Source organism: Sceloporus undulatus, chromosome 4, assembly GCF_019175285.1.
Source record: "Sceloporus undulatus isolate JIND9_A2432 ecotype Alabama chromosome 4, SceUnd_v1.1, whole genome shotgun sequence".
In the NCBI taxonomy this organism is placed as follows: Eukaryota; Metazoa; Chordata; class Lepidosauria; order Squamata; family Phrynosomatidae; genus Sceloporus; species Sceloporus undulatus.
Window position 1 is genome coordinate 250,134,289 of NC_056525.1, and position 18,407 is coordinate 250,152,695.

The 18,407-nt window shown below is 46.0% G+C and overlaps 2 protein-coding genes across 3 annotated transcripts in view; one reads left to right on the plus strand and one right to left on the minus strand.

The window, feature by feature from the left end:
* SCX (scleraxis bHLH transcription factor) overlaps positions 1 to 2,169 on the plus strand; it is an 18,190-nt gene extending 16,021 nt beyond the window's left edge. Inside the window, exon 2 of the mRNA XM_042465589.1 lies at positions 2,075 to 2,169. Coding sequence (XP_042321523.1) covers positions 2,075 to 2,113 — 39 coding nt within the window. The 3' untranslated portion in view covers positions 2,114 to 2,169. The remainder of the gene's footprint in view (positions 1 to 2,074) is intronic.
* The window catches only part of BOP1 (BOP1 ribosomal biogenesis factor), a 102,085-nt gene that overhangs the window by 35,027 nt on the left and 48,651 nt on the right, over positions 1 to 18,407 (minus strand). The gene's annotated exons all lie outside the window — the stretch shown is intronic.

An 18,407-nucleotide genomic window follows, 5' to 3' on the forward strand; every position in this document is an offset into this window, starting at 1 on the left:
TCTTTATTTGTATTTTCCCACCTCTCCCAGGTGGATCGAGGAGGGATTACAACCCAATACAATATACAAATACAAATCACAACAATAAAAACAGCAATATAGTACAACAGAATATAAAAATAGATAACAATTAAAAACGATAGTCTGCCAGGAAGCTTGGACCTGGCCCTTAAAGTGATTGAGGGATGCGAGCCACTTGTCACATTTTTAATGCCACCTTCCCATATCAGCCAAAAGATGAACTTTCTTGGACAGATCCCCCCCAGAGCAAGAGACTCATCCCCCGCACGCTCCAAGCAAATATCAGTGGGGCAGGGGCACAACCGAGGCCAAGCATCCTCCTCAAAAGACCCTCCCCCCAAGTGCCACCTGGCTGCCCTACTCCCCCTCCCCAAACACCCCTTGAAGATGGGCCTGCTTCAGAATCCCCTTAATTTACTGTTCCTGCTTAACTTAATGGCAGCGGAAAGGCAAGGTGATAGGGGAAAAAATATGAGGCGGGATTTTCCGAATCCCCATTTCCTCTCCAGACAGCAAGAGAACTCCTGGGGCCTGAACATCTGGGAAATTTAATTTTACCATTTCTGAGCCCAAGGCCCCCCTCCTTGCTCCCCTTTAACAAAGGATGAGGGGCTGCCTTGTTGTTAGCAGAGCCTGCACTGGCTGTTAATCCCAAACCTAGGTTCCCCCTCCCCAAATAAAACATACAAGGGGGGGGATGCTCCCCATGCGCCAAAGAGGGAGGGAGCGCACCGAGGAAAGGCAGCCCTTTGAGCAGCAAAAGATGACGGAGTCAGGAGACTCCTGGCAGAGCCCTGCAAATGTGGCGGCCGTGGAGGGGCTAATCCCGGTTCAGCTCCGGGATACAAGGCTCAGTTCTGGACAACTGTTTGGGAAATGTGTAAACTGACCCAAAGGGGAGCAGCTGAGGGGTGCAGAGTGTGCGTGTGTGATGCTCACAACTGTTTCCTCCCCTGCAGGGAAGAGTGGCCAAGGGACCTTTGCCTTTGTCCTCTGGGAACATGGCTGGTCAAGCATTAGTACTACTACTACCAAATTCACTGGTATGACTGGGAGGCTGAATAAAGGAGGGAAGGGGGAAAGGCTGTACAGACGTTGTGATTTATATGACACTGAATATGCAGCTTTGGGGTCCATACTCAGCTGCAGAACCAGCTACTGCTTCTTCAAAGGAAGGACATCTCTGTTCTCGCAGCAGGAGAGGGCCAGCAAATGGAGGCTAGGAGCTTCATGGTGGAAAGTGATGGTTGTGGCTGGATTCAAGGGTGCAGGGCCTACCCATCACCCTCTCCCCACTCTCTGGCTGAGGCCCCATATTTCATAGAATCAAAGAGTTAGAAGAGACCACAAGGGTCATCCAGTCTAACTCCTTTCTGTCCTGCAGGAAAGCACCATCCAATTCTTCCTTGTGACAGATGGCCATCAAGACTCAGGTTTAAAAAAGCCTCCAAAGAAGGAGATTCCACTACTCTCTGAGGGAGTCTGTTCCACTGTTGAACAGCTCTTACTGTCAGGAAGTTCTTCCTAATGTTGAGGTGGAATCTCTTTTCCTGGAGCTTGCATCCATTGTTCTGGGCCCTGTTCTCTGGAGCAGCAGAAAACAAGCTTGCTCCCTCCTCAATATGACATCCCTTCAAATACTTAAACAGGGCTACCCCATATCACCTCTTAACTGTCTCTTCTCCAGGCTGAACATGCCCAGCTCCCTAAGTAGCTCCTCACAGCGTTTGTTTCACACATAAGATTTTGACATGCACCGAGAAACAGGTGGCAGGCTGTGGGGAGCCAGGTATTGGTGGCTGCGATGGGTACGACTGGCTGGATCCCAAGAAAAGGCCTTCTGAGAGAAGTGGCCAGCAATGGGGTGGTGCTGCAGTGGCAGCCGCAGGGACCCCATGGGGGAGAGAGGCAGGCATCAAAATGGGGAAGGGTGATCCATGCATGGGGTGCAACAAAATCTTGCCAGGAAGATGGAAAACAAAACTCCCTTTGGCAGCTTTGGAGAAATGTGCTGCCTCTGGTGTGGTTGTCTAACCTTTCTTCCATTTTGCAGAGTAAAGATCGAGACAGGAAGACGGCAATTCGGAGTTAGACAGTTATGGATCTAGGAAGGCGGCAGCAGCCCCCCAGGAGGAGGAGGAGGAGGAGGAGGAGGAGGAGATGATGATGATGATGATAAGGGGGACGGAAAGATGGAGAACCCACACACGCAAAACAAAGAGACAGAGCCTTCCAGCCTGTCCCCTGCCCCTCAACTGCTGCCCCAACCCTGGAGCTGTGTGGGTCCACCATGGATGAACTTATGGGGCAGGCTGACCCAGAGAGAGAAAAAGAGAAAGACTGAGCACCTTTGGAGCCTGGATTTTGTGGGCAAGAAATGCAGGTTTTGACCTTTGAAGGAAGGCAGGACTGCAGGACTGTGTTTGGCTGCACTGGAAGGAGAGCCAGGCGCGGTCAGTATGTCCACAGCCACCAAGGGAGAGACTCTTCTGCTCAAACAGAAGGACGGCTGTGGTTTGCTCCAGAAGACTCCCCATGACTCTGAATCCTGCTGGAAGAAAAGCAGTGGCGGTGGCAACAATTAAGCCATGACATTTCTCTTTTGGCGGAGGCAGAACCACGTCGGCCCCCTGGACTTGTGCCTTCCTGTCCGGCCGCTCGGCGCTCAGAACCTCGGGTGGGGTTACAGTCAATACATGCTGGAGTTTCATGTCATTGATAACAATAATATAAACCCAAGTTGTTTGTATAGTGCGAAGAGGCTGTTGTTCTTGTGAGAGGTGAGCTTCCTTTCAGACTCCTCTGTCTTCCTCAGAGTGCTTACTGTGGCTCTTCGGAGCTTGTGTGTGTGTTGTGTGAGTGTGAATGGTGACGGAGGAATGGTGGAAGCAGCAATACCTTCAAGGAAGGATTATTCCTACCTCTGTATTGAGAGGAAAAGGGCCTGGAAGGACTATGGGGTCATTCAGACATCGTTGTTTTTAGTACGACTATGCAAATACTCAGAATCATAGAACTATAGAGTTGGAAGAGACCACAAGGGCCATCCAGTCCAACTCTCTGCCATGCAGGAACTCTCACTCACTCATTCCAGGTTTCTAGTTCACACTAAGGAAATGCATCTCTGCACATCTCTTGAGAGTTCATTGCTCACATGTGCCAGAACTCGAATAGAGATGGAGTAGATCATAGAATATAAATTTGGAAGAGACCCAAGGGTCAACCACTGCAAAGCAACCCCATTCTGCCATGCAGAAAGACACAATCCAAGTATGTACTCTCTGTGACAGATGGCCATCCAGCCTCTGTTTAAAAGCCCCCCAAAGAAGGAGATCTAGCACACTCCAAGGAAACAGTGCCTTCCACTGTTGAGCAGCTCTTACCATCAAGAAGTTCTTCCTAATGTTTTGGTGGAATCTCTTTTCCTGTAGTTTGCATCCGTTGTTCTGGGTCTTATTCTCTGGAACAGCAGAAAACAAGCTTCCTCCATCTTCAATGTGACATCCTTTCAAATACTTAAACAGGGCTATCATATCATCCCTTAACCTTCTCTTCTTCAGGCTAAACACCCCCAGCTCCCTAAGTCTTTCCTCATAGGGCTTAGTGGTTTCTAAACCTTCCACCATTTTGTTCACCCTCTTCTGGACACATGGCTCCAGTTTCTCAATGTCCTTTTTGAACTGGACACAGTATTCCAGGTGAGGAATAGAGTTGTGAGCAAGTAGGAAAGAGCAATGGTTAACAAACACAGTACAGGAAGTCATAACAAGATGTGGCTATGGGCATCAATGGCTTTATTAGCTATTAGCACCCAGAAGCCATGGAGGCGCACCCAGTTGCCAGTGTGTGTAGACTCAGTGGTTAACTTGCTGGAGATTCAGGAGAGTCAAAAAATACTTCCTGGCAAAATGCATTATTAATTCATAGATTTCTTTGGTCCCAGATGTGGGCTTGGAAAGCCAAAGAGGAAGGACAGAAGGAGAAAGTGGAGGAAGTCTATCCAAGGTTATTGGTGGTTGCAGCTAAACTGCACCTTCATGTACCTCCTGCACTGTGCCTCCAAATGCTAGCTGCACCCTCCCTGACCATTTTAGGAGAAACCAGGCGGCTAAATTTGGTCAGAACAGTACTGGAAATGCCCAGGGCCACCTCTGAACAGCCACAGGAGGAAATCTCTTTATCACACACCAATTGAGATAAGAATTGATGGGAAGATGTTATGTGGATTTTCCCAAGACAAAACAAGTACGCAATAATTTTTAGCTCCTTGCAAATAAAAATAGGGAGAGAGAAGCTATTTTGATTTGGGACATAGCTTTGCAACGCCTCTTCTGCAAAAGTCAGAGAAAGCGGTGGATCCAGAGACCGATCCACTTCTTCGTCTCGCTCTGCAGTAACATAAAGCAGTCTGAAAGAAAGGACCAAGCAAAGAGATTTTGCATGGCTCTTGCCATCCGGGTAAATTTGGGGGGGGTTTTTTTGGGGGGGGGGGGGGAGTTTGCCCCGTGTGTGTGTGTGTGTGTGTGTGTGTGTCCGTCCGTGTCTCCAACTCTTTGTTACTTTGTTATTCCAATGTAAGGAATATTATACACAAACAGGATCAAGAGGGGGCCAACTGTAGCTCATAGAGCTTTTGCAGACCCAGAGCCCAAGAAGTATGGCCAGAGGCTGGGTGGGTACCTTCGAAGAACAAAGACACAGAGAAGGCAAGGTCTCTTTGGAGGCTCAGATGCTCATTGACATCTTTGCTGGGATTATATTTTATTTACAGCGCAGGGCCTTCTCTCAAGAATCTCCTCTCCCCTCCTAACTCCCACTTCCATAGGCTTCTAGCATAAGCATTTCCATGGCAAATTATTTTTCCAGCAGGTTTGCAACTTTCCAAAACATTCCCGTGACTCCTGCTCTAAAAAAAACACCATTTGCCTTGAGTCATCCCAGCCCAAACCCGTTGGAATTTATGTGGAAGATGTGAATAAAGCGTGTGTTTGGCAGGAAGGAGGCGGTGGACTATAAGAAGGGAGGACTGCAAGGGCCATGATGCAGCAAGCAAAGTTTTTGCAAACAGGCAGTGGCCAGAAACAAGTGGGCAAAGGAGGGTCAACGCAGGAGGGAAAGAGGTGAAGAACTCACCTGTCCCACGGAATCAGAGACCACAAGGGCCATCAAAACCCAACCCCCTTCTGCCATGCAGGAATACACAATCAAAGCACCCCATGGGACAGATGGCCATCCAACCTGTTTAAAAACTGCCTCCAAAGAAGTCCAAAGAAATGGCAGAATGGGTTTGGACTGGATGGCTCTTGTGGTCTCTTCCAACTCTATGATTCTATGATGCTCCGATGGAGTGTCTTTCTTTGTTGAACAGCTCTTACAGTAAGGAAGACCTTCCTAACATTTAGGTGGAATCTCTTTTCCTGGAGCTTGCATCCATTGCTCTGGATTCTATTCTCTGGAGCAGCAGAAAATAAGCTTCTTCCATCTTCAATGTGACATCCCTTCAAATATTTAAACAGGACTCCTTACAGGGGTGGGAACTGTGCAACCCTCCAGATGTTGATGGGCTGCAACTCCCATCTACCACAGCTAGCCACAGTTAGTAGTGAGGAGTGCTAGGAGTATTGCATTTTGTAGGGAGGTGGGATATTAATTATTATTATTATTATTATTATTATTATTATTATTTGGAGGGAATGCATAATTCCCAATCCTGCTCTTACACTGTACCCTGAAATGGCAGATACCTAGAAGGTGGAGGGGAAGATGTTTGTCCTGCAAAGCTTTGGTACGCCAACATTTGCTTGGGCCCGTCCCCGTTACTTATTCCTCCCTTGGCCTCCCTCCGTCCCTCCGTATGCACAGCTGCATTTAAAATCATACAGAAGAAGAGAAAGAGAAATGGAGGGAGTAAGAAGCAGGCTCCCTCAAGGGCCTGTATGTGGACTGGACCTTTGGAACCAGTGATCTGGTGTGAGCATTGCAGTGGCCAAGTTTCAGATGGCACCCAATTACAGGTTGGGTCTCCTTTATGCAAAATGCTTGGGGCCAGATGTATTTTGGAATATTACAGATTTTATAATGTCAAATAAGGGAGACTGAACCTGTACTCAGGATGGCTAAAACCAAAAGGGATGATGCAGAAAGGATCCCTACAGATAGTGTGATTGGAAGAGAAAACATCAAATGCTGCTCAATGTACGCAACTGTAAAGTAATGCCGGTTAGATGAAAACTTCACACACATTGATGAGGAAGATGCCAGGAAATGGGATCTTAGGGTTGAGGTGGGCAGCATAATGAAAATGTCAAGTGTGAGGCAGCTGTGAAATGTGCATTTCATGTTGGAGAACATGAGGAAAGGGAGTGATAACACAATCGCCAACTCTATAATTTAACTATGGTTTTTATAATATTGTTATTTAATTCTTTTTTAAATGTTTGTAAAACAACATTTTAATTTAATTTAATTTAATTTAAACTTGCTAAAAGTTGCCTTGGACCCCATCTCAGGAGAAAGGCAGCATATAAATGCAATAAATAAATGAATAATACAATTTATACCAGCCCTCCTCAACCTAGTGCCATACAGATATATAATCATTCCTGACTCCTGACCATGTCTGCTGGGCTGATGGAGGTTGCAGTCCAAAAAGTCTGGAAGGTGCTCCATTCAAATCTACTGAGCAACCATGCTAGGAAAACTTTGCACTGTTCTGGTTGCCACACCTGAAAAAGGATACTGCAAACCTGGAAAAGGTGCAGAAAGGGGAGCCAAAAATAACCAAGGGACCGGAGCTACTCCCTTATGACTAAAAGGTGACAAGGTTTGGGGGCACATGAAAGAGCCATGGAAAGTTATGCATGAGTTAGGAAAAAAAATTCCCCTTTCTTTCATATGAATGTAGAAATCAGTGGTGTTATCTGATAAAGATGAAGTAGAGGAGAGATTTGGGAGAAACAAAAGGAGGTATGGTGGCACATGGAAAGGATAAACAGGGAACCAGTCACCAATGGACAGTGTCTTGCAGAAATATTCACACATGCCCTTGCCATTTCTGCATTTTGCTGTGTTATAAAGCTGGAACTGAAATGGATTTAATGGGCACTACTATTACTTGAGGTCCACGGGAGACTCAGCACTGTCTTTGTGCAAAGTCTCTAATGGCTTTAATGGGAAATCAGATAAATCCATGGAGGGAAAGGGTACCAACAGTTACTAGCCTTCCTGGTGGCTGTGTGTGCCACTTGTAGCGAAGTGGCCCCTGGCAAGGACAAGTGCGCTGAGCTGTCTGGTCAGCCATTGTGGTGGAAGCAGCACACTGGACCAGACAGGCCTTGAGCCAGCCTTTCACACCCACTTTGGACTTTTACAAAGGCAAAACTGACCAGACCAGTGTGTTGTGGTGGGAAGGACAACAGGTAGACTGAAGGGGTAACCCACCTCCAAACCAAAGGCAATGCCAAAAACCCACTGTGGATACCAGTTCAAGAGACTGAAAGAAGACTCTGAGTGAGGAATTGCTTTTGATAAAGATTTATGAGTCAGGCTTAAACACGACTTGCAGGTGGGGGACAAACTGTACATACATGAATGAAGGTTTAGGCCCAACTGTCAGGAGTGCTTTGATTGTGCCTTCTTGTATGGCAGCATGGGGTTGGACAGGATGGCCCTTGAGGTCCCTTCCAACTCTATGGTTCTAATTTTTAGACTTTTTGGGTGGGGAGGGGATGGTTTGAACCTCTCTTGCAGACGTTGGGTCCCTTAACATTTTGCCAAGTTGGTGCTTCCTACATGATCCGTCATGCACCTGGCTCCAAGTTCACATTCCCTAGCCAAGACCAAAATCTGCCCATCACCGTATATTCAGGAGGCAGAAAAAAACCAACCTCCCTCGTCCCCGAGAGCTGCAGGAGTCATAGGATATCAAGGAAGAGGAAATAATCCTTGGATGCTCTTTCCTGCTGACTTCCAAGTGAGCCAAAGGAGACGGGAACAGAAGGTCCTCTCCACCCTTCGGTTGATGCTCCATTGTTTCCACTGCTTTCCTCCCCATCACCAACCCTGCCACCCCAGTCCCCATTCCTTCTTGGTGGGTCTCTCTGTCTCCAGTTTCCCCAGCTGCGTTCTCTTTCCCCTTGCAGTAAAGAAATAACCTTGCTCCCCGCCTTTCCCATCCTCCCGTCACGGATCTGGGGCAAATTAGGGACTCCAAAGACCCAGCAGCAACCTGAGCCCAGCCTGTCTCCATCAAGGCAGCATGGGGCTTCCCCCCACCGCTGCTGCTCCCCATTCCTCCCCACACACATTTTGACCCCACAGAGGCATCTCCCTATCTGTGGAGCCAGGGGCAGAGAGACAGCAACAGAGCCTGTGGTCCAGGCAGCAAGGGCCACTTTATGGCACTTTCTTGCTTGTTAGTCCAATGAGCGCCCAGGGAGCCCTTGGCCTGGCAGCCACTGATATGGGCCAGGCAAGGGCCAGATGCCTTTTTGGCTGGGGTCCATTCTTGACACTGACAGCAGGTTTATCATTCCATGCCCTTGGCTCACAGAGGGGTCAGCTAGGAGAGGACCCCCCCCCAGCCAACACCGCAAAGGTCCAGCATTGGTTGCTCGAGCCGGTCTCCCACCCATGGCTCCTTGCGCAGACTCCCCCCCTCCCCCTCTTCTCCTGACGCAGGCCTCCTGCCAGATACCCTTTGGCAACACACGCAGCTGGCAAGCTATTAAAAGAACACAGGTGAAAATTATAGGATGGCTATTAAAAGCTGGAAAGGTCTTGGAGAAGAAAGGGAAACCCTCCTTTTACACACCTTTCCAGCGGCTCTTGAAAAGAACTCCCCCAGGGCACCCCATTTACTGCCGAGGCAGGCCAGTCGGCCGGCTCGCCAAACTCTCCACACCCGCATGGAGGCTGGCCGCTGGCGTAGGCCCTCCAAGATGGCTCACCTCCTTCTCATGCCCAGCTTGGGAGAGGAAAAAGCAAAATACAGCCCCCCCCAGCAGAGCCATCCTTCCCTACTCCTCTCTTCAGCAGCACCATTTTGTGTTAACAGGACAGCTGGTATTGCATGCAGGAGAAGCCAGAATTAAACACCATTCCAGCTGGCTAAGATGGCAGGGGCTCTAATGGCTCCTTGTTATGGCTAAACAAACCATGGATTAGCTTCTCCAGACAGAGGACCATCTGATGCCTTCTTTGGGCACAAGGAATCACCGACAACCAAATTCTGCAACTGGTTTTGCCAAAACCACTGTTACTTGGTTGGGAGTCACATTTAAGGCAAGGCTACTAAAAGCTTTGATTTGATACAGCAAAGGGAAAGAAAAGCCTGAATTAAACCAATTGTCCCACTTTGTAACTCACACCTTTTCAGAGCAAGTGTGCTTACTAACTTGTCTGCTAGAACAAGTAAAGCATAATAGCCTGCTATTAAGAACAGATGTGTTGTGCAAGAACACACATTTGCACAAAGGAAATGCAAGCACAAAGCCAGAAGTGCAAAAAAAAAAAAAAAAAAAAAAAAAAAAAAAAAAAAGGAAAAAAAAAAAAAGGGGGGGGGGGGGGGAGGGAAGGTTTGAGAAGTGTGGTGCTAATAGCATCAAGACCTACAATAAAAACTGTACTCAAATACACCAAGAGCTGGCAGTTGGCAAGGAAGGCAGTTGACAACAGAATCAAAATGGCACTTTCTTGCCATGATCCAAGCATGACAGAATGGGGTTGGACTTTATGGCCTTTGGGGTCTCTTTCAAGTCTAGGATTCTAAAAGGGTTCTGAAGGAGGATAAGGAGACTGCAAAGAAGTTGAATGAATTCTTCTCATTGGGTCTTCATGACTGAAGATATAGGGGGAATTGTTGTTTTTGCCATAGCTGTTCCTGTCGAGTAGGTTTTGACTCAGGACAACCCTTTGAATCAGAGGCCTCCAAGAAACCTTGGTCTTAACAGCCCTGCTCAGGTCTTGCAAACTCAGGGCTCCCTTCAGGAAGTCAGTACAACTATCATGCAATCTCCTTCTTTTCCTGCTGCCTTCCATTTGACTGAGCATTATTGTCTTTTCATAGAGTCATTTCTTGCAGAGCCAGAAATCTTGCCAAATCCCTTCTGGAGAACCATGGCAGTGCCTTTAAAACTGTTTCCCACTTTCAATGGTTAGAATTATAAGCAACAATGTCTCACCTTCATGTTTTCCCCCCTTGCTTTAAAAATGTCTTTTCACTGAGTCATGTCCAAAATATGGCCTTAGTTTAGGCATTTTGGCTTCTGACTTGATTTGATCTTAAGACTCTTTCATGTGTCTTTTTAACAATCCAAGGTATCTGCAAAACTCTCCTTTAGCACCACATTTCAAGTAAGTTGGTTTTCAGTCTGTCAGTTTTCTTCACTGTCCAGCTTTCATAACCATACACAGAAATCAGAAATACAATGGCATGGACGATCCAAACTTTGATATCCAATTATATATCTCTATACTTGAGAAGCTGTCTTTCCAAGTCTTAGTCTTCTTCTGATCTCTTGACCACAACCTCCCTTTGGATTAATGACTAAGCCCAAGTATAGTAAACCTTTTAACAATGTTGATGTCTTCATCATCTACTTTAAAGTAATATAAATCTTCTAAGTTATTTTTGTTCTTAATATTCAGCTATAACCTGCTTACACATGCCTAAATTAATATTTCAAGGAGCGGAGAGTGAGGATCAAGAACGGCTGAGTCTTCACTAACAAAAAACAAAGAAATAAATTGCCAGCTCCAGATGATGTCCACAGAAACTTTCCTGAAGAACTCAAAAGTGGAATCCCTGGCCTTTTAAGTACCATATATAACGCATCCCTAAGAACAGCTTCTATATCAGAGGACTGGGCAGTGGCCAATGTAACACCCATTTTTAAAATGAGATGTAGGGGAGTTCCAAACCGTGGGTCAGTTCGCCAAAGCTCCATTCCAGAAAAAAGGTTGGAAAGTGTTATTAGGGATAGAATATCAGTTTGCAAAGGGATCTTATAGCCCCTTTGAGACTAGCTGTGCAAAAGAAGCTGCGGCATACGCTTTCGTAGACTTGGTCTACTTCTGGAGATGCATGTCTACCAAAGCTTATGCTACGACTTCTTTCACACAGTTACATCTCAAAGGCGCTAAAAGATCCTTTTGCACAATGAAATAACTAACGCCACAATGTCACTGATTTCTGCTCCCAGGTAAGGAGAGGATAATGAAGCATACAGAAAGGCAAGCCCTACAGAAACTGAGTCAACAGTACTTCTGCAAAGGAAAGTGCCACCTAACCTTTAAGATTTCTTTAAAATTGTCAATAAATATGTGAGCAGGAGTTAACGGGATGATGCTGCCTACTCTGACTTCCAAACCATCTTTGGATTCTTATGGAATGAAAACTGGTCAAAGAACACAACGGCAGAAAGGAGGAATCAATGGTGAGGTCTGGCAGTGGAGGGAGCCTGTCCTCCTTTAGGTATTAGATGGCTAATAACAGCGGCAACATTTTTAAAAATCCCCAATTTTAAGTGAACTTTAGCCACATCCAGCCTTTATTTTGGTTTTTTAGTTAGCATTTGTGGCAGTCTGTGCACCTTCAGGGGCAGAAAACTGGCCTCAGGAACTGCCATGGTTGCCTGGCAGTGCTGGCACCTACTGTCAGCTTTGGGGCTGGGGCAAAAGTGCAGTTAAGCAAGCCCTCCTCTTTGTGGGGCTCTGAGCCTTGGAAACAACACTGAACATATCAGTTAGAGATTAAAGGCAGGATTGGAACCATCATGAAACCATTTCCATGCGCTCAGGAGGGCTGTAGGTGCAGCTGCTCCTTTCAGCCACAGCCTCCCTCCTCCTTCCATGAACTATTCAGCAAACTCCCATTGCAACTGAGAGTACTCTTTGGGCTTTGGGCCGGCTGAGCCATAAATATCTGTCATTTCCCCCAATAATGACTGTAAAACATGACCTGCCCCATCACCGACACCAGCTGACCTCCAGCTATATCTTGTCACTTCCCCAGCTTCAAATAGCTGGGCCTTTTATGCAGCTTGGAAGCGGTTTTAGCAGATTAGGTATCTGCAGAATGCACATGCGTTACATTCAAATTTCATTTTCTAAAATAGGACACACTATAATTGAAAGGCAATACTGCTGTATGTCTCAAGCTTAACTGGAGAGTCAGAGTAAAAATGTGAAAGATGGAGTTAAAAGGCTCCCTTTAGTTCCTGCCAGTTCTAGTTATATATCTTTTGATTAAACTTCCACTTTTCAAGTTCAAATGCCTTTGCAAAGCTATATCTTATGATATAGCTAAGCTTTTTAAAACAAGACAAAAAACAAACAAACCACAATTAAAATTCAATGTTGGAAGACAGAATAAAAGAATACTGAACTACTTACTAGTGAGCCTATTTTGAGGCTGGACTAACAAAGGGTGAGTGAAAGAGATCATGTTATATGTGACCCGAATCCTTGGGACATGATCAGGAGAGGAAGCAGAGATGTTTATAACATATGTGGGGCATCAGAACAGGAGCTGGGATCTCAAACCCCTTGGAACAAACCCCAAAGACCCAGATATTCTGCAGATAGGAGAGAAGAAGATTGTAGGTAACCAACCGCCTGATGAAAGAAGGAATACCTGAAAACATTTCCCTTCATAGTGGAGGTTATTACAGTGTGAGATGTAAAACTCCATTTTTGTTCCTATTCCCCGTCTTTTTTCTCTTTCTGATAGATAAGAAAGCTAAATACAATTCAAGCATTGAGGGTTAGTGTCTTTTGTGGGTTTTTCGGGGGGCTCTCTGAATGCCATGTTCTAGCAGAGTTTCTTCCTGACGTTTCGCCAGCATCTGTGGAATCTGGCATCTTCAGAGACGGCCATGGATGCCGGCCATGAAAGCCTTCGACTTCAGATTAGTGTTTTCTTTATGTTATAAAGTATACCCTTTGGCACAAGAAGCTCAAAGGAAGACAAAACAAGCACCTTAAGAAGGCAAGGAATCAAGCTTGTTACTTGCTAAATGTCAATTTTATTTGTTGTATTTTATGGAAAATCTGATAAAGATTGATTTAAAAAATATTTGAAAAATGGTTGACAAATATGTCTTTCCAGTATTGAGAAAGTCTGATGAGAAGGATCCTGGACCACCAACAATCTTTGCCATTCAGGACTTATTTTGTTCAAAATTTGCTTGTGATTGTTTTGCACAGAAAGCAGCACTTTCTGGGTGGAAAACAATTTTTCAGCGCAGAAAAGTTGTTGCGCAGAAAATTCTGTCAAAAATTGCCGAGAAGAAGAAATGTTCAAGAAGTGTTCCTATTGATGCTGCTGCTGCTGCTGTAGTGGATGAACAGGACCCAATGATTTAGGTGGGAAGTGCATTGGTCATGCGCACAGAGGATAAGAGGTCATACTGCCAACATGTGTAGCATAGCTCTAGAAGGTTCGGAGAGATGCTCTGCACAGCTGCAGGTAAGCCCCTTTATGCAAGTTCCAAAAAGGAACAGCATTCTCTGCACAGACAACAGCAGTTTATGCACAGGTATTCATTTCTGAAATATTGAAAACTGCTGAAATTACTCGTTGCTACCATTGTAGGGAAGAACTACATCCCGAGATAGCAGAGACTGAGGTGTTTATTTCCAAGGGAGACTTTCAACTCAGCTACGTTTGAAACGGAAGATGTATAAGAAATGGAAAAGGGGAAATCACAAAAAAGGAATTCAAAGAAATAGCAGGCATTTGTAGGGTAAAGTCAGAAAAGCTAAAGCGCAGAATGAACTCAGTCTTGCTAGAGAGGTTAAGAACAATAAAAAGGGCTTTTTTGGATATGTCCGCAGCAAAAGGAAGAAGAAGGAAAGGGTAGGTTCACTTCGTGGAGAAGATGGCAAAATGCTAACAGAAGACAGAGAAAAGGCAGAATTACTCAACACCTTCTTTGTCTTCGTCTTCTCAGAAAAGGCAAAGGGTGCTCAACCTGAGGATAATGGAGCAGAGGACAGAATAGGGGCATTTCAGCACAGAATAAGTAAAGAGATAGTAGAGGAACGCCTTGTTAATCTAAATGAATATAAGTCTCCAGGACCAGATGAACTACATCCAATAGTATTAAAAGAACTGGCAAATGTAATATCGGAGCCATTGGCAATCATAGTCTTTGAGGACTCCTGGAGAACAGGAGAGATCCCAGCCGACTGGAGGAGGGCAAACGTTGTCCCCATCTTCAAAAAGGGGGAAAAGGGGATCCCAACAATGATCCTCCAGTTAGTCTGACATCAATCCCAGGAAAGATTCTGGAGCAGATCATTAAACAGAGGGTCTGTGAACATCTAAAGCCCTTTCAGGAGAGACTTAGGGAGCTGGGGATGTTTAGCCTGGAGAAGAGAAGGTTAAGAGGTGATATACTTAAATACTTAAAGGGATGTCATACTGAGCAGGGAACAAGTTTGTTTTCAGCTGCTCCAGAGACTAGAACGCGGAACAATGGATGCAAGCTCCAGGAAAAGAGATTCCAGCTCAACATTAGGAAGAACATCCTGAGAGTAAGGGCTGTTTGACAGAGGAATGTACTCCTTCCTAGAAGATTAAAGTGGAGTCTCCTTCCTTAGAGGTCTTTAAACAGAGGCTAGATGGCCATTTGTTGGGGATTCTTTGATTTGGATTTCCTGCATGGCAGAATGGGGTTGGATTGGATGGCCCTTGCGGTCTCTTCCAACTCTATGATTCTATGAGACACACCTGGTCCTGTAATATCAGGTGATAGGGTCTTCCTCTGCCACACGCCACACCTGCAGATGGCAGCACAGGTGTGGGTCTAAGAGATGCACTCACTTGTAGATTGGGTATTTTTTCCTCTCCTTTGAGTCTATAGCCAGGTATTCCATGTTTCAACTGAAAACACTTGGTGAGCTCACCTGAATTCTTTCCAAGGGCTTTTCGTTGCCCAAGAATTGGCCTATGGGTGGATAGCAGGGAGTCTGAAGTGGCAAGGAAACCCTGATGAGGAACTTCTTGGTCTGCAGCTTCGGCAGGTGATTCCTCCAGGCTTGGCAGAAAGTGGCACTAAAGCCTTTGCCTAAACTAGCCGACCGAGGTTGCGTGCCACCTTCTGCAATTTGCACATGGGTTCCTGCAAACACAGAGCTCTCCCATGCATGCAATTCATGCTGACTCTGATGTTCCTTACAAAGAGAGATCTTGTAGCTGTTAGTGTATATTTATGGTGAAAATGTTCAGATGTGACATTGGTTGCTAAAGTTTAAAATTGGTTACAGACTGAAGGCCAAAAAGCCTCGTCTGAAGACAAAGTGTTCAAGGACGACGGAACAAGACAAAGGTAAACAAGACATGTTTTCTGTTTGCACTGTGATAGGTTCCTATGTTGCATGGCAACTTGTGGGAAAGCTGCATCGTGGGAAAGTTGATCTTATGAGAACAAAGACTGTACTAGTCTGTTTCTGTGAGAATGGACTCTGAAAGAGGAAGAGGTGTTGTAGAGTTATTAGCTATTAGCTCATGTATATAGAAACAAGCAATAAAGGCCCTCGTAATGAGTGAATACTGCGGGAGTTTGTTTCTTTGATTAAGCAGCTGTTGCACTAGGCATTGTTCCAACAAGCTGAAAAGCCTGTGTTGGAGTTTGCTTTGATCCTGAGTTCCAGAGAAGACTGTATCTACATCCAGTTGGTACCAGTTTGGGAACCACAGGCAAGAGACATCACCCAAAACAATTTTTCTAACAGTAGCACCTTTGAGGCTAACTGAAAGAAAGAAGTTATCAGCATGGGCTTTCGTAGACTTAAGTCTACTTCTTCAGATGCATTTCGTATTCCTTGACACATCTTCTGTTGTTGTTGGTAGTGGTGGGAGCATGCAATCTTGGTTGGCAGGGCCCTGAAACCTGTAAGTAAGAAAGAACGCCCTCTCGACCACGCTGCCCCATGCCAAGTCCAGGCAGCAAAAGCTTTCGAGTCCGAATACCCAGCAGCTACCTGGTAGCTGTGTCCCTTTGCCCTCTCTCTGGCCAAAGGCTCACAGAAGTCAAGACCTGCACACCCTTTGGAAGCATCAGAGAAGCTTCTTGTTTCCACAGTCCTGTTTTGGTGATTTTGGGGGGGGGGGGGAGAAGGAACAAATAGCTTTTCCTTGCTATCTCAATTTTCTGGGGGTGTCCTGTTGGGAGAGAGCTGGAAAGCATAGACCAGGCACTCCCTTAAAGAGAAGCACCCAACTGGGAATAGCTGCTCTTTGGAGAGATTGTAAACCTATTCACCAGAGGAAAATATTCCTTCCCTGACGTGGATAGGATGAGAAGCATCTCTGGTCCTGGCAGCTGGAAAAGCTCTCTCAAGCCCTCCAGAAAGAGAGTGGAACAGGCCATGGCCTCAATGCAGCTGGGTTTCCACTATGCTGAGAGCTGAGTAAAGTGTGGGTATCTAGAAGATGTTGGGACTACAACTCCCAGCATTTCTCATGGTGTGATGCGCTGGCCAGGGCTGATGGAAGCTTTTGTTCAACATCATCTGGTGGGCCATGCCCTGCACTCCAAGAAGCTGGAAAGGGGTAAACCCAGGGGGTCTACTACCTCAGAGATCTGTGCAGGGTGGCAGCTGTTTTGGATTGGTGTGGAATTGGGGAGTGGGAGAAAAGCTGTTAATCCCTCTTCCTCTAAACTGGTGAGGTGGGCATCTGCCAAACAGGAACAGCAAAGTGGCAAGATGGTTAAGAGGTGATATGATAGCCCTGTTTAAACATTTGAAGGGATGTCCTATTGAGGAGGGAGCAAGCTTGTATTATGCTGCTCCAGAGACTAGGACCCGGAGCAATGGATGCAAGCTGCAGGAGAAGAGATTCCACCTAAATCTTAGGAGGATCTTCCTGACAGTAAGAGCTGTCTGACAGTGGAACACACTCCTTCCTCGAAAGGTAGTGGAGTCTCCTTCTTTGGAGGTTTTTAAGCAGAGGCTGGATGGCCATCTGTCAGGGATGCTTTGACTGAGAGTTCCTGCATGGCAGAAGGGGGTTGGACTGGATAGCCCTTGGGTTTCCCTTCCAACTCTACGATTCTATGCTGCCATGGGGGCAGAGGATGAGCAAGTCTCAACTACCTAGGGATGTAGTTTTTCACTACCTTTCTTCTCAAAAGTAACACAGAAGAGGGCAGACAAGGCTGTTTCAGTCCCAGGGAGCAAGAAAGATGAGGCTTCAGGAGCACCTTGAGCATGGGCCTTATATCTTCTGCAGAGGAACACCACTGACCCACTTGCCAGATGAGGGAGTGATGGGAATTGCCAGCACCAATATGCATCATGACTCGCAAGGTGGTTTCAAGACCAATTAAACAGCATGGCTTGGTTCAGGAGTGAAGGGCCCACTGGGCAAGGTTGCTGTTGTTGTCGATAACTGCCCTAGAGTCATCCAGGAGTAACCAGTGAATGAGACATCTCTAAGCCCCACTATCCTCCACTGCGCTGCTTGGTTCCTGTAATTTCATGACCTCCTTAAGAGAGTCTGTCTATCTGGTGTGGGGTCTTCCTCTCTTTCTGATTCACTCCACCTTTCCTAGCATTCTTGTTTTTTTTTTCTAGTGATCTGTGCCTTCTCATGATGTGGCAAAAGTACAACAGCCTCAATTTTATCATCTTGGCTTGTCCTTTTGGCTGTCCATGGATCTTTAGCATCACATCTTGAATGAACTGATTTTCTTCCTATCTTCTTTCTTCACTGTCCAATGTTTGCATCCATACATGGCAATGATGAATACCATGGCTTGGAGGGTTCTAACTTTAGCACTCAGTTGTATGTTTTACTCTTTAGGATCTTGTCTAGTTCTTTCCTGGCTGCCCTTCCCATTCTTAGTCTTCCTCTGATCTGCATCTGATCTGACCGGAGGAGAAAGGAGCAAGGGTCCGAGAAAAGCACCAGAGTAGAAGACTAGGATCTGCAGGGCAAAAAGGTTCTCCTTGAGAAAAGTACAGTGGGCCCTTGTTATCCGCTGGAGTTTGATTCCAAAATCCGTGGATAATTGAGTCCTATTAAATACAGTGGCATAGTAAAAGGGTGCTCCTTTTATGAAATGGAAAATCAAGGTTTGCTATTTGGAATTTAGACTTTCTGGGAATATTTTCAAGCTGTAGAGGCTTGAATCTGTGAATAAAAAAATCTGTGGATAAGGAGGGCCGACTGTATTCAGGACACAAGTGGAGGGATTGGAAAGACCCGGTCCTCCTCCAGACACAGTGCCCTCCTTTCTTGCAGGTGCCCCCCCCATCCTACCAATGTCTGCCAGTTTAACACAGGAGGGCAATGCATGGCATCTTCAGCTGTGTCAAGCAATGCCAGAGCCGGAAGGAGCCTCTGCTTTGCTGCTCTGTTGGGCAGAGATTTTCTC